Source organism: Lissotriton helveticus, chromosome 5_1 (genome assembly GCF_964261635.1).
Source record: "Lissotriton helveticus chromosome 5_1, aLisHel1.1, whole genome shotgun sequence".
NCBI lineage: Eukaryota > Metazoa > Chordata > Amphibia > Caudata > Salamandridae > Lissotriton > Lissotriton helveticus.
In genome coordinates, this window is record NC_136065.1 from 1,176,135,469 (window position 1) to 1,176,151,171 (window position 15,703).

At 46.4% G+C, this 15,703-nt stretch overlaps 1 protein-coding gene across 1 annotated transcript in view; it reads right to left on the reverse strand.

Annotated features, from left to right (window-relative positions):
• AFAP1L2 (actin filament associated protein 1 like 2) overlaps positions 1-15,703 on the reverse strand; it is a 523,453-nt gene that overhangs the window by 22,854 nt on the left and 484,896 nt on the right. The window contains exon 14 of the mRNA XM_078643868.1: positions 10,534-10,785. Within this exon, the coding sequence (XP_078499994.1) occupies positions 10,534-10,785 (252 nt within the window). The remainder of the gene's footprint in view (positions 1-10,533; positions 10,786-15,703) is intronic.

A 15,703-nucleotide genomic window follows, 5' to 3' on the forward strand; every position in this document is an offset into this window, starting at 1 on the left:
GCGTCGTTGCTGTTGGTTCCTGCAATAAATCTTCATGGAACCTCCCCTGTGTGTGCTACTTTCCTTGAGGAATTATTTTCCTGGATTTTTGGAGCGTATATATATATATATATATATATATATATATATATATATATATATATATATATCATAGAGCCAGCCCACTGCTTACCATTTGATGGCTTTATTGTCACCCATTTATTCGCTTCTTATTCAATGGATTTCCTTCCTCTTCTTGCTTTTGTCCCTCCCAGGTAGCACGGCTTTTTTGCCGTCCTTTTGATTGGATGACTCGTATCCTTCCACTGCTTACATTCAGCGAACCACTGTTTTGATTTAGCAATAAATGAGAAAGTATTTGCTTTCTTGCTCCCTCCCAGTGTGCTTCTTCCCCCTGACATCTCCAACCCCACCCTTGATCATCCATTTCTTCCCTCTCACTTTTATAGTAACATGTCTACCCCACTGAAGCCCTCTGGTTTTCTCGATGAAACCAATGAAAGCAACCCTCAGTGCCACACTTTTGTCACACTGCATTGTGCTTTTCCGTTACAAACAGACCTGCAAAACTGAGCGTCATCATTATAAATCCTGGAACTTGCAGCGCTTTAACAGGTCAAAACAAATGTAGCACCAAGTGCTGTATAAAAGCAAGTTACTATCATTCTTATAAACAGCCATGGAACTTCCCAATGTTTTTCCTATTACCAACAACCCTGCAGCACTCATTCTTATGACACTCAGACTAGCACCCCCAGCTCTTAACACCGATATCCTTTTCCTAAAGAAATGACTATTTCAAATTAAAACAGCACAAAAGCTATTGATTTTCTGGTTACCAAGTAGCACAATGTGCTTTCTCTTGTGAAAGACCTGTATATTATTTAAATAAAATGTTTTTCATTTTGTTTTAAGTGGAGGGGTGTTTTCAAACCTAGATTTGAATTAACTTCAGCCACTTTCTCACTTGTGCCATGGTCAGTGGCGTAGCAAGGGGGTGGGAGAAGGGTGGCCCACACCGTGTGGCACGAGTTTTGGAGGCAGCGGCCTCCCCCCTGCTCTTACCTGTGGCGGTCACAGGAATCACCAGCACTAAACACCCCCCCCCCGCTCTTCGATGCGCCCGCCGCGGGCAGCAAAGCGAGGACTGCCACGGACGGTACAATGGCTAGCTACGCCCCTGGCCATGGTGTTGGTATACAAGTCTCATCAGTGCTTAATTTGATCCAGTGATTGCAGGTGGGGCCCACCGGCATTCGATTTTGGAGACCAGCACAGATATATCCTCATCAAAACTTTGACCCAGAGCAAGAGACAGAAAAACACACAAGAGGGAGGAAGAGAAAGACTGGAAAGCTGTAACAAAAGGCGAAAACAGGAACCTGCAAGAGTGAAATAAATAGCCACGGGGGTCTTGTGGTGGATTAAAGAGGCAGAAGGTAGAATCAAGACTATGCAGCCTCAGTATCTGGTACCCCACATTTGAAAGTGCCAGCTGCGGGCTTCCGTTAAAAAATGTGGGCCCTTGCACATTTTCTTTTACAAATTAAGCACTGCGATAAATGCCATGGGCCTCATGTGTAACACCTCCAACCAATCACGGCTTTTTATCCAACAGTACTTTGCAGCTTGAACTATTTAACTGCCCATTCTATTGCACCATGCACATAGCTGCCAATTGGCCCCACATGATAAGGGACACCTTTGGCTAGTAGGGGCTTCAAACTACCAGCACCATCGAAGGTTTGTTCTTTAACACCTCCCATTATAAGGAGTCCCAGAAAACCAGAAAGCCAAGACAGGCTGATTATGTCAAGACTCGTATGGGTTATTTTTCTCTTGCTTGGGTGTACTGGAAGTTCTCACCTGTTTGCAAACGTGTGTCCATTCCCTCTACTTATTTTTATTTTCTTTACGTGTTGCAGAGGAATGGATTCGCTTTTCAGTAAAAAAACATTTTCCCCCCACCTCATAATAATCTACCGGCATTTCTTCCAGCATTGCAAATCGCTCCAAAGGCACGTAAGCGTTTCCCTGTAGGGCACTCCTAATGAAAAGCCTACTAATAATGAAATATATACGTTTTCTCCACCCTTTGTCCCCTGCACATGTGCATTACTTGAAAATGACACATTTATAGGTCTTGCTTACGGGGAGCCTTAAATTATTTATTATTGAAGACCCACTGTGCATAATACAATACATAGAATGTGCTGAGGGTCAGTCCATTGCTTATCAGAGGTTGGCTTTCTTGTTGATCTCATTTGGTTATTTCTTATGCACTGATTCTTTGTGTTGAGCCTGTGACAGCGCATTGGCTGCTTGCGCTCCTGCTTGCAAAACTATCCATCCATACTAATATTATAAAGAGACAGCCCAAACCTTTGAGGCGGGTAATCTCAGTAACCACAGCACCAATCACAACACCCAATACATCATTGGAAAGGGCAGTTGCAGCAGAAGGACATAGGATATGCAGACGCCCACCATATACATTTAAAAGGTAAAAGAACCGTGCCAGCAAAGTAGTCACTTGTGGGCGTGTCTGCGTTGTGCTGTGGGCGTGAAAAACGCTGGGGGCGTGACCTACGTTCCGCCCTTCCTGCCATGTGGGTTGTACATACAAAATAATCATATTGTGTGCTGTGGGCTTGTGCTGGGGGCGTGACAAACGCTGGGGGGGTGACAAACGCTGGGGGCATGTGCTACGTTCCGCCCTTCATGCCATGTGGGTCGTACATACAAAATAATCTTATCGTGTGCTGTGGGCGTCTGCTGGGGGCGTGACAAATGCTGGGGGGTGTGTGCTACGTTCCGCCCTTCATGCCATGTGGGTCGTACATACAAAATAATGATATCGGAAAAATAATACAAGGCTCACATTCGCAGCTTCTGCCGGGCCTCAAGTGAGACCACACGCGAATGAGCGTGTCTGCGGGGAAAATTACTGCAGCGTCTCCGGCGCGTTGTTACTCAACTGTGTGCATAAATTAATTTACACACAGTGACCAAAAAATGCACGGGAGCAAGAACGTTCAATGTGCGTCTGCGTTCAGCTGCAGGCGCGCCAATTACGCAATTGCGCCACATCAATGGGCGTCACAAACGGCAGTGGGCAAGGCAATTGCGGATTGCACGGGAGCAGAGGGGCGTACACAATGTGCGCGGCAATCGGCAGCCACCACTCGCCACACATTCTAAAAATAGGTTACCAATCGCGCACCTGTGCGTATGCCTTCAATGGGCGTCTGTGTTCACCTAGAGGCGTGGTAAGTAACCGTTCGCTCGACTCCCTTGGGGGACTGCCCGTTGTCTTACACATACTGGGGACAAATGCAGTGTGTGCCTTGGCCTGGGTGCGTCTCAAAGGGCCGAATGTAGTGTGTGCCTTGGACTGGGTGCGTCTGAAAGGGTCGAATGCAGTGTGGGCCTTGCCCAGGGTGCGTATAAAAAAAAACACTCGGGCCGAAGACCGTCGGTGTGGGTCCTAAACAAATAATAAGAGCGGGGAAAAACTTTCAAGGCTCACAAAATTCTAATTGTTGTACGTTCGCCGCTGGGCCCCAAGCGGGGGCACACGCAAATGAGCGTGTCTGTGGGGACAATTACTTCAGCCTCTCCTGCGCGCTGTCACTCAACTCTCTCATTAAATAAAATTACACGTGGTGCATTATCCTCAAGAATTCCTAAACTCCCTTAACCCTTCTGGACTTCCACCTCATTTACTCCAACTTAAAGTAGGAATACCTATCATGTTATTACGAAACCTACATCCACCCAATCTATGCAATGGTACGCGCCTACAGGTCAAAACTCTTTTGCCATATATCATTACAGCAACAATTCTCTCAGGCCTAGCTGCTGGACAGTTAGCTCACATTCCACGCACACCCATGATACCTACTGATCTGCCATTTCAATTTAAACGCTTACAGTTCCCAATTAACATTGCATTTGCATCCATCATTAACAAATCTCAAGTCAAACGTACAAAGTCATAGGCATTGACTTACGAGAAGACTGCTTCACTCATGGACAGTTATATGTCGCACTCTCTAGGTCCGGCAATGTTCAAAACCAATTTATTCTCCGTCCAGATTCAAATGAAACAAAAAATGTTGTCTACCGCGAGATTTTAAAATAAATTGCCCTTGCCAAATACATACATTGCACACATTCTATTTCATACCCGGACAACGTCGGGATGGGCTGCTAGTTGTATATAAGAAGGGGCTTGCAGCCCGCCCATTACTTACCATTCGTGGGTTTCTTTGTCACTCTTCTTTGGAACCTCTATATTGGTCACCACAGGCCAAGCAGTCACATCCATTCCTTTCCTGGAGCTCGGAACAGGACAGATTGATTCCACTTAATTTGTGGCCGTCCGCTGCTCATGCTGTGATGAGGTACTATTTCTTCCCCCCCCCTCCTCATTGTGCCTGGTGCTTCTTTCCCCTCCCACCTACCCCTTCTCGCTGTTGCTAGTTGAAATACAACAATATCCTGTGATAAATGTTAACCGGAAATTGTTTCCTGCTGTTTTGCAAGTGCCCTTTAAACGGACAAAAGTTTTTTTTGTTTTATATCGCTCAGCTTTTTGTGTTACTCACCATTTTGTAGATCATTAAGAGTTTTATGTACTTTCCTTTGCGTATAATTTTGAGTTTCACTTGCAAAGCCAACCACGAACCCCAGCCTACCAGGCTACATTTTTATTACTAGCCCTTTCATGATGCCTTTCACCGGTCAGCTTCTATCCACTATTCACACTAGTGTGGTAGTGCTGCTTGCATATGTCTTTCACATCCTATACAAGATGTTCTAGTTCACCGGGGCTGAGGACTGTCTCAGCAAATAGCTATTAACATATATTTACACTGCTCCTTTTGAACACTCCGTCTCATGGAGTAGCCTGTTTTTATATCTCTAATTCAAACAAGCATTTCCAAAGCCAATGGGTCTCGCCTATGAAAGCTATTGGCTTTGGCAATGCTTTGTAGCCATGTTCTAGAACAGCGAGGATGCTTTGCAGTGTGGCTAAAAGTAATTTAACTCCTTCGATGCTCAGGACGGCTCCCCGCAGTCATGAGTTACAGTAGACGTGTGCTCATGACGGCCGAGAGCCTTCCGAACGTTGCCGCTCCGCTCACGCGCTATTAATTTTCCGCCTGTGCTGGAGAAATATTGTGGGGTTCGGACGGCTCCCGGCCGTCATGAGCACACACCTACTGTGACTCATGACAGCCGGGAGCCTTCCCGAGTACCCGAGCGCCACGCCCAGCCCCGCCCCCCCTCACACCGCGGCAGAATTTGCCGCGCTGCAAAGGGGTTAAGAAATCTTATTAGCCACACTGCAGAGCATCTGCACTGTTGTGTTCTTCTTTATTTGCCCCTCCACTGTGTCATAGCATCTTTACAATCCCTTTTATTGGATTACTTATATTCTTACACGGTTCACAATAGCGGACTGCTTTTTTTTTTCTTTCTGCATTACACGAGTGCAAGTGATTTCTGGCTCTCTACCACATGTGCTAATTCCCCCCCCCCCTCCCTTTGCAGTCCTCCATTTACATTTTTTCACACTCCGCCACCACCCTAGGTTCTCCATTACTTCTCCACCCCACCCTGCTCATATTTGCTACCTGCCACTTGGCGGTATTGACTTGCTTCCCTCAAACCGCACTCCTCCATTTCTACTATCTCCTATGATATTTTTTTTAAATGCTCTTTTTCAGGGGGTTTGGCAGCTGAAATTTGCTACGATGCCACTCCCTTCTCTGTAATTCACTTTTGCAAATTTTTTAGATTTTTGTTTTAATTTACATCTCCATGAAGGCCATCCGCCATCTTCAATCAGTAGATTAAGTATACAAAAATAAACGGCCACGCAGCATTATGACATATGTGTGTATGCATGGTGACAAAAGCGCATGTATAGGTCATTTTGCGTGGTTCGGCCATTTCGTTTTTTTTGTTGATGCTCTAATGTACTGGCAAAGACCATTTTTTGTTTTTCTATTTTTGCCTATGAGGTTTAGCAAAGGAGTACGCATTGCCAAAACTAAAATGTTGCCTAATGCCTTTCACAGGTGAGATGTATTGGTTTTTCTAATACATGTATATACATTTATTCTTATATAAATTGAGCATCCATTTTTTACATATTATTTTACTTGTTTATGTTAATTCATCCTGTCTTCTAATTAGAACAATTGATTCAGTCACTTCATTATATCCCCCAGGGGTGTTTATGTATCTATTCTTGTGTCATCTATGGAACATCTCCTGAATCTCTGTCCCTTCATCTATCCTTTATCTGTGTAGTCATTCACTAGCTCTATGTAGCTGATCTATTCGCCAATCTTTCCTTTAAATATGTCCATTATTTAAAATAAGCTAATGATCCTGTTTATCCCTTGTACGTCTATATATATCGATTTTTCCTGTATAGCCCATTTATCCTGAGCACCCTATGGAGCTGCCACATAAAATGGCACCCCTTATGGCAAAAGCAAATAATTCAAGATGGCTGTCGGTGCAAGGAAGCTCAGCGTGGAAAGTGTCTGGGTGCCCTTCTTTTGATAAAGCGGATGTTGATTAATAAATGCATGCAAGACACAGAAGTTCAGCTTTGGATAACAGGAATAACATTCCTTGCGTGTTTTGAGTGCGATCCAGGTGGACAGAAACCTGGACGTGGCAGGCGGTGTAAATAAGACGCCTCAGCTCCTGACACTTTGCTATTATTTTGCACAACTGTGGTTTTTAATAATTGCATACTGTGTTTTTAAAATATACTCTTTGATCCTACCTCATTCCGCTACCTCCCGCAGCCCCGGTCCGACACGGCTTGTGCCGCTTGTTCGGAGGGCTTGAAACGGGAACTTTAGACTGCACTCTACACTTCCGGCGGATGCCGGGGTTAGTGCTGTAGTGTCTGGGCACCTCTAGACTACTTAGGGGCCAGCGTCAGCGCGAGCACACTGGACGTGGCAGGCGGCGTGAGTAAGACGCCTCAGCTCCTGACACTTTCCTGTTATTTTGCACAACTGTGGTTTTTAATAATTGCATACTTTGTTTTTAAGTATACTCTTTGATCCTACCTCATCCCGCTACTTCCCGCAGCCCCGGTCCGACACGGCTTGTGCCGCTTGTTCGGAGGGCTTGAAACGGGAACTTTAGACTGCACTCTACACTTCCGGCGGATGCCGGGGTTAGCGCTGCAGTGTCTGGGCACCTCTAGATCACTTAAGGCCCAGCACAAGCGCCCACGCAGCGGACGAGCGCAGCGGGGGCGCGCCAAAGGCAAGCCCATGTGCGCCCGTCTGCGCCGGGACCGGGCCCAGGGCCATACCACCTGGTCCCACATTGACAAGAGTCAAGATATCTTACACTAGAAGCGAATTGATGCAGTTCCGCCGAGTACTAGACAACAACTGTTTTTTGGTGGATCCGGAGAATACAGCCATAAATAAAGTAACTAGATGCCCCCATTGTGACTTCTGTCTGACACCCGTTCGAAACATTGCAAACACCCTCGACTCATATAATAACAAAAGCCATATGATAGTGATGGCACTTATTAACGCACGTTCTTTGGGCAAACACAGGCAGGAAATAGCAGACCTAATCATCGATAGAAATATCGACATACTGTTTGTCACTGAAACCTGGACCGATAATGCGTCCGAACCGGATTTGGTGGTAGCTATTCCTGAAGGCTATACTGTTCAATGGCAGGACAGATTAAACAAAAAAGGGGGTGGTCTGGCAATAATTTCCCGGAATCATCTTCCTGTAAGAATACTCCAAGTTCCCTCCTCCACTTGTGAAGCTGTTCATTTTTTCATTACATTAACACCCTCGCACAACTTCAAAGGAGTGCTCCTTTACAGACCCCCAGGAACCGCACAGAATTCTTGGCCACTTTTAATACACTGATGGAATCACTAGTGATAGAGGATTCTTTCACTATCCTAGGGGACTTTAATTTCCATTTAGTAAATACACATAATAATGAAACTATGGTACTACTGACTGATATGGAAACACTGGGTTTCTCTCAGCTGGTCACCTCACCTACGCACGAGGTTGGCCACACGCTGGATGGTATATTCTCTAACTCAAAGGAAGCTTATGTACAAGACATCCTACCGTTACCATGGTCGGACCACCACGCCATCATCTTTAATATAATGACAAATAGTGCACCAGTAAAGAAGGTGGTGGAAATCAACCGAGGGACATTTAGGGTATGGAAGGATATAAATAATGAACAACTGACAGCGCTTTTAAAGACGACCTGCCCGGTTATACCAACTGATCCTAACATCGCTATTGATAGATATACCTTTTGGCTAAGTAACGCCATGAATCTTCTAGTGCCCAAAAAATCGATCTCTAGGAATCGGTCCTCTCTGTCTGCACCCTGGTTCTCGGCCTCACTCAGAGAACAGAAGCAGAAATGTAGGAATAGTGAAAGACACTGGCGCAAATCCTACGCCACAGAACAAAAAATTTGCTACAAGGAGGAATTGGCTAAATATAAAAAGATGATTATGCAGGAAAAAAGAAAATTCTACGTCGACCAAATCGAAAAAGCAAAAAACTCAAATAAACAATTATACCAAGTAGTGAAGAAGTTAGCGGGAAGAGCCCCAGAGGCCGCCCCTACACCATCACAATCACTGTGCGATGCTCTGGCCAATCACTTCCATGAAAAAGTCAATAACATCTACTCAGATTTTTCGACCAAAGCGAAAACTAATGCAAAGCAAATCATCCTCATACCGCATGATCATTGCTTAAAGCAGTTCAATATGGTCAATGAACAAAATATAGCCGAAATAATGAAAACAATAACATCAGGAGGTGTCACAGACCCATGCCCTCCTAAAGTGTTTGTCCCGGTTATCAACTCAATAGCCCCCGTGATAACACAAATTTGTAATTCCATGTTTGCTGCTGGGATTTATCCAGACACGCTGAAAAACACCTTCCTTAAACCACTCCTAAAAAAAACCACCTGGACCCGGAGGAATTGAAAAACTATAGACCCATAGCTAGCCTACCTTTTTTGGCCAAGGTGGCAGAGAGAGCGATGAACCTACAACTCTCTGAATTTATTGAGGAACATAATCTGCTGGATGATACGCAGTTTGGGTTCCGCAAGCTTCACGGCACGGAAACAGCTTTAATTAAAGCTACCAAAGACATAAGAAATATTAGAGATCAGGAAGGTACAGCTGTGCTCATACTGTTGGATTTATCAGCGGCATTTGACACGGTCGATCTTCCACCTTGATCGACCGTGTCTCGGCCATGGGCATTCAACATAGAGCAAAAAAACTGCTCTCCTCCTTCCTTTAGGATAGAACCCAGGCAGTTACCTTAGGACCCTTCCAATCCACCCAATTGACCCTTCCGTGTGGTGTCCCCCAAGGCTCATCCTAAAGTCCGACACTTTTTAATATCCATGTGTTGGACCTAGCCAGAGTTATAAAAGCTCATGGGATGGGCCTCACATCCTACGCGGACGACACCCAGATGGTGTTGGCAGTTAATAACGACGAGAGAAGGTGGCTGAGTGCTTTCAGGAAGGCATGCTGGCCATCAGTGACTGGATGGCCAGTAATTGCCTCAAACTGAACTCAGAAAAAACAGAGGTGGTTATTTTTGGAAAGCTATCCCTCTCGTGGTCCAGTTCCTGGTGGCCACCCTCATTGTGAACCCTGCCCAAGCCGGTCACTAAGGTCAGGAACCTAGGAATTATGTTCGACGACAATCTGAACTTTGTTTCCCACGCCAACCAAGTAGTATCGACAGCATTTCATAAACTCAGATTGATCAAGAAAATAATTCCTTACCTGCCAGAAAATGCAGGAAAAACTCTGGTTAGCACTCTGGCGATGTCATCACTGGACTATTGCAATGGATTGTTTGCAAACGCACAATGTAGGGTGATCAATAAAATGCAAACGGTCCAAAATGCAGCCGCTAGAATACTATCCGGGACCCCTAAATTCAAATCTATCTCACATGTTATCAGAGATTATCATTGGCTGGCGGTTTGGAATCGCATAAAATGTAAAACTTTATGCATATCCTTTAAAGCTGCACATAAACTAGGCCCCCAGTTTCTGATAAATCCGTTGACCACCTATTGTCCTAATAGACAACTCAGATCCACGACTGCCCATCAGTTAGTGGTGCCACGAACGAAGACGGTGTCTTGGGGAGACAGACGTTTCGTGGTGACAGCAGCCACACTGTGGAATGCTCTACCCTTGCAGATCCGTTCTCGTCAATCTCTACTCCATTCCCGCAAATTGATAAAAACATGGTTGTTTAATCAGTAAATTAGTCCAGAATCCTGCTAGTCCACAGCGCCGAGACGCCCAAGGGCATTTGTTCGCGCCCTATAAGTTTCAAAAATAAATAAATAAATGGAGACCTTGAACCTGAAATAACACCCAAAAGGGGGCCATGAACCATGTGATTCAATGAAGACAATTAACAAACAAGCATTGATACCTGGTCAGTGTTTTCCTGGAGACATGCAACTGCCTCTCGCCCCTGTTGCAAGACGACATCTTCACCAGGGCAATCTGCATCTCTCGAGTTAGTCATTTTGTCCAGACCAGAGGGGTCTAATGCCGCTTGGCCTAGGAGAGCCTTGCTGCTTGAATGCAAGAATGATCTTGCTGGAAGGAGCTCCAAGTACAGCTTTGCCTTTTCCTCTTCTGTTTGGGCTTCCGTGCAAAGTTTCTCTTCTGGATCAGGGTCCTGAACAACAAAGTTACAAAGGGTGATGTAATATCACAGAGGAAGAGTTAAACTGTAGCGCAGATCTTCACCTCAACAGACCTTGTGTCGAGCTACCATATCGGATTAGGTATAGTACGTAGATCAACCCAATGAAGCTCATTAGTATTCCAACATACTTGTACAAGATGGAAAATTATGTTTACCTATTGCTTTTCCATTGAAATTTTTTTGGGGGGATATGAAGTACAATATTACATGCAGCAGTAGTATGGAGGTTTGCTAAGCATAAGGGAGTGATTGCAAAGTCAGTTTGATTATCACCAGACACACTACTACAGCACTGAGCAAAGCAATGGTGTGTAAGGAGCACCCAATATCAAGCTCTCTGAACATTTATGAGGGAAACATTCAGGTCTGTGGTCTCTGTTTCACAACTGTAAATGCAGGGATAGGGGCATGCATGGAGCAGCAGACCTCTTTCCCAGCATTCATGCTCCAGCGAAGCAGCTATTGTGATTCATGTGTGTTAAAGGCATATGGTTCACAGTGGCATAGTGCATGGTGCATAGTAACAGTGCAGCAATTGCAGGAGCGAAGTGATCAAAGGATGCAGTGGGACCAGTACCTAATTTACACCGGTGTTTGATGGTGGTCATCGCAGGACTTATCTCCAAAAGTAATTATGGGATTACACCACATGATGGAGCTGTGAGTCTGTTATTCAGCAAACTTCATCAGTGTAGCATTTATTTAAAAATGCTAAATCTAGCACATAGGTAATACTGGCATTCAGCAGCAGTGAGAGTAGCTATTGGTAGGTCCATATGCAGTGGATTCCTGTGAAATGCTTGGGCATATTTTACAAATTACCCACTGAGTGGCTCAGTGTCTATTTCTCAAGTCCTGTATCCCTCTTTGCAAGGTGGACATGTGCCTCTGATAGCAGACTTGTGTGTTGCATTTACACTAGCCATGTACACACAAAGGGGTGATTTGTGTTGACACAAACAGTAGTCACAAGACCTCTGGGCCTCATTACGATGGTGGTCGGAAGAGCGTCAGACCACCATCGTTGTGGGCAGGTGAGCACCCGACAAGACAGCGTGGTCCCGCCTGTCCCATTACAATACGAACGCCATACAGGCGGTCGTAAAATGCCTTTTTGGACTGTGCATTCTGTTGTGGCCCGCAAAAGTAGGGCAGCACAAGCCGCACTAGAAAAAAGGCAACTTTCAAGCATCCATGCACCGATGCCAGGCAACTTTTGGTGCCTGGCACACTGTGCATGGATGTTTGGGGGGCACCCATGGCCACTTAGCAGTGGGTCACAGGGGACAAAGTCCCTTTCCAACAGTCTTTTCATGGTGGTGGGACTGTCATGAAAAGGCTGTTGGAAATGCACATCCTAAACCCTAGGGCGGTGCCTGATGATGATGATGATGATGATGATGATTAGAGCCTTGTATAGCGCAACTTTGCCAGAGGGCGTCAAGGCGCTGAGGATGGAAAGAAAAGCTGAATGTGAGAAGAAGGAAGAGTGCCAGCTAGAGATAGGCTTCCCTGAAAAGCCAGGTCTTCAAGGCCTTCCGGAACGGAGAATGAGAGGACTGATCCCTGAGTTACGCAGGAAGGGTGTTCCACATCCTAGGAGCAAGGGAGAAGAAAGCTCGCCCGCCCCATCTTGCCTTAAGAATTCTGGGAACAGCAAGAAGATATTTGTTCGCTGAGCGAAGGACCCTACCGGGGACATAGAGGGACACAAGAGAGCTAATATCTTCTGCCCCAAGCCCATGAAGGGCGCGATGAGTAAGGCACAAGGCCTTGAAGTCAATCCTGGCTTGCATAGGGAGCCAGTGCAGGTCTTTCCTAATGGCTGAGCCTGATGAGCGCCTAGGAGCGTCCACAACGAACCTTGCGGCAGCGTTTTGCACAATTTGGAGACGCTGGACAAGTTGTTTGGTGATTTCCAGATAAAGTACATTACAATAGTCAAGGCGGAAGGCTATAAGGGCTACCGTGACCTGTTTACGGGCTTCGATTGACAGGTAATGTGCGATTTTCCTCAGAAATTCGCAATACCCCGCAGCAAGTTGAGGCCGTCCTGCTAACCTGCTTATCAAAAGAAAGCGAGGAATCAAAGATAACGCTCAGATTCCGCGCTGACTGAGTGGGTGTGGGGCAGGTGCCAAGAGCAGAAGGCCATCAGTCCGCAGACCAAATCTCCTGCTTTCCTCCAAAAACTATCACCTCCGTTTTCTCCCCGTTGAGTTTAAGGTAATTTCTTATCATCCACTCCGCAACTGCCTTCAAACAAGCTTTTAAATTAAGGGCAGTAATATCAGCGGTATGTGAGATGGAAACCATGATCTGGGTGTCGTCAGCATAGGATACGACTTCCAGACCAAAGGATCTAACAAGCCTGGCCAGAGGTGTTACATATATATTGAAGAGCGTGGGGCTCACGGACGAGCCCTTAGGAACGCCGCACTGCACAGGCTTGACAGGGGAGAGGTGGTCGCCCAACTTGACCCTTTGTTCGCGCTGAGTCAGAAAAGATGTTAAGAGACTAAGCGCCGGTCCGTCCACTCCTATTTCCCGCAGACGCCCATCCAGAATGGCAGGGGACAGAGTGTCGAATGCAGCGGTCAGGTCAAGCAGGACCAGCAAGGTAGCCTGGCCACTGTCGACCTTCGCATGGATGTTATTGGCGACAACTGTCAGGGTGGACTTGGTACTGTGGGCTTTACGAAAGCCGTGTTGGGATGGGTCAAGAAGGCTGGTGTGATCTAAAAAGGCACTAAGATGGATATTTAAGTGAGTTTCCAGTATTTTCGCTGGGGCAGGGAGATGGGGCGAAAATGTTTAAGAATGCCAGGGTCTAACGTAGGTTTCTTAAGGAGGGGCTTAACGATGGCCAATTTCCAGGGCTTCGGATAGACTCCCTCAAGGATTGCCTGATTGATCACCTCTAGAAAAGGAGGAAGTAGGACATCCCTGCATTCCTTAAAAATTTCAAGAGGGCAGGGGTCAAGAGGAGATCCTGACTTCAGGTTGTCCAAGAGCAGATTAATTTGTTCTAGGTTAAGTAGAGGGAAGTTGGAAAGATAACCACCCTGCGGTGTAATGGAGGTTGCAGCTGGTAGAAAAGTCCCCAGGTCAGAGGGGGGCCCTAGATCATAATTAAGGGCTTCTAGGCCTGAGTAGATGTTAGAGATTTTCTCATGGAAATAAGTAGAGATTTGATCACAAAGGTTCTGTGAGATCTTAATAGGGTCAGGAGATTGAAGGGCACACAGAGTCCACAATCTTAAATAGCTCCCGGGGGGAGCTAAGGGAGGAGGTGATCCTAGTGAAATGGGATTTCTTTTCTGCCAGCACCGCGGCTTTGTACTCCTTGAGCAATCTCTTGTGGGTGTCTTTTTCAAGGGGGTCAAGGTGAGTCTCCAGAGCCTCTCCTGCTTTCTGCAGCCCTGCCTAAGCACTCTAAGAGCGTCTGAGAACCAGGGTGCTGTGGGGCGTTTCCTTGCAGTATAGTGCTGCTTCAGCGGGGCCAGAGTATCAACGGCTTTGGAAATAGCATTGTGGAGGACAAGGGCCGAGGTGTCAGTTCTCATGGTAAGAAGGGGCGTGGGACTGGACAGCAAAGGGGCCAGAGTTTCATTATTTATCACCCGATAGTTTCTCCCCAATTCCCATCTGCTAGAATCTCCCTGCGCAGCATTGGGAAAAAAGAAGGAAAAAGCAAAAGGGACAGCTAAATGATCTGACCAAGACAGAGGAAGAGGGGTCCCTATCTTTATTCTAGGGGCATTTGAAAAGACCCCATCCAATGTGTGTCCCGCGGAGTGAGTAGGCCCTATCACAGTTTGTGTTAATCCACAAGAGGTCATGGAGTCCAACAGGTGGGTAGTATCTCTGGAGGTGTCATCCTCCAGATGGAAGTTAAAATCCCCTAGGATAGTTAAATTGGGCCTATCCATGTAGGGTTCCAGAACTTGCGATAGATCGTAGCTGAAGCTAGACCTAGGTCCCGGTGCTCTGTAGATCAGGATGCCCGCAAAGGAGATAGTAGGAATGGGGCTAAGGACAAAATACATGGCCTGAAAAGGCACTACAGGGAGATGTTCGATATGGCATTTCATGGAAGTTCTGTGGAGTATTCCTAGTCCTCCCCCTCTCCGGACCTGCCTATCCATTCTGGCCAGGGAGTATCCCTCGGGAATAGCATTTAAAAGTTCAGGGCCAGAGCACTCAGAGGCCCAGGTCTCAGTAACAAATGCCCATGCGAGGTTTCTTTCCGAGATGAAGTCCCTGAAAGCAAAGTTGTTTTTAACTAGGGACCTAGCGTTGAAATAGGAACCCAGCCGCAATGACCGGCGGGGAGGACTCAGGTTTCTCAGCCCTAAAGCGCTTATAATGGGACGTAAGGCGAGATAAGGTAGGATTTCTCTCAAAACAGTGACACAAAGGAGTATTGAGAAGCAACTCCGGGGTGAGCGTATGATGACATCTCTTACTGCGCAAGCACTGCCCCCATTGGAGGGATTAGTGTTCTACCGCTACCCTGACTGGCTCCCTGAGCCTGTCGGAGGTGGTGGTCTGTCCTTCAGACTACTGTGGTCACCTTGTCTGCATCATAATGTGGCGGTCAGACCGATGGCCTAGATGTCCGTGGGATTGCCACCGACTGCATGTCGGTGGCAGTCCTACTAACATCTAAATGGTTTTACATCAAACAAGATTTGCAAAGTAATTCCCAAGTTGCAAATACTCTTAGGCCCTCATGACGAGTAGCCTTAAAAATGGGCGTTGGGGGGCGTGGCTACCGGCCGAGGGAAATGGCCGCCTAGTCTCGGAGCTCTGAGGCAGTAACAGCCCCTTTCTTGAAATCCATCCATTAATCCGTTACACAGGAGTCCGTTGAAGGGCTCCCCCG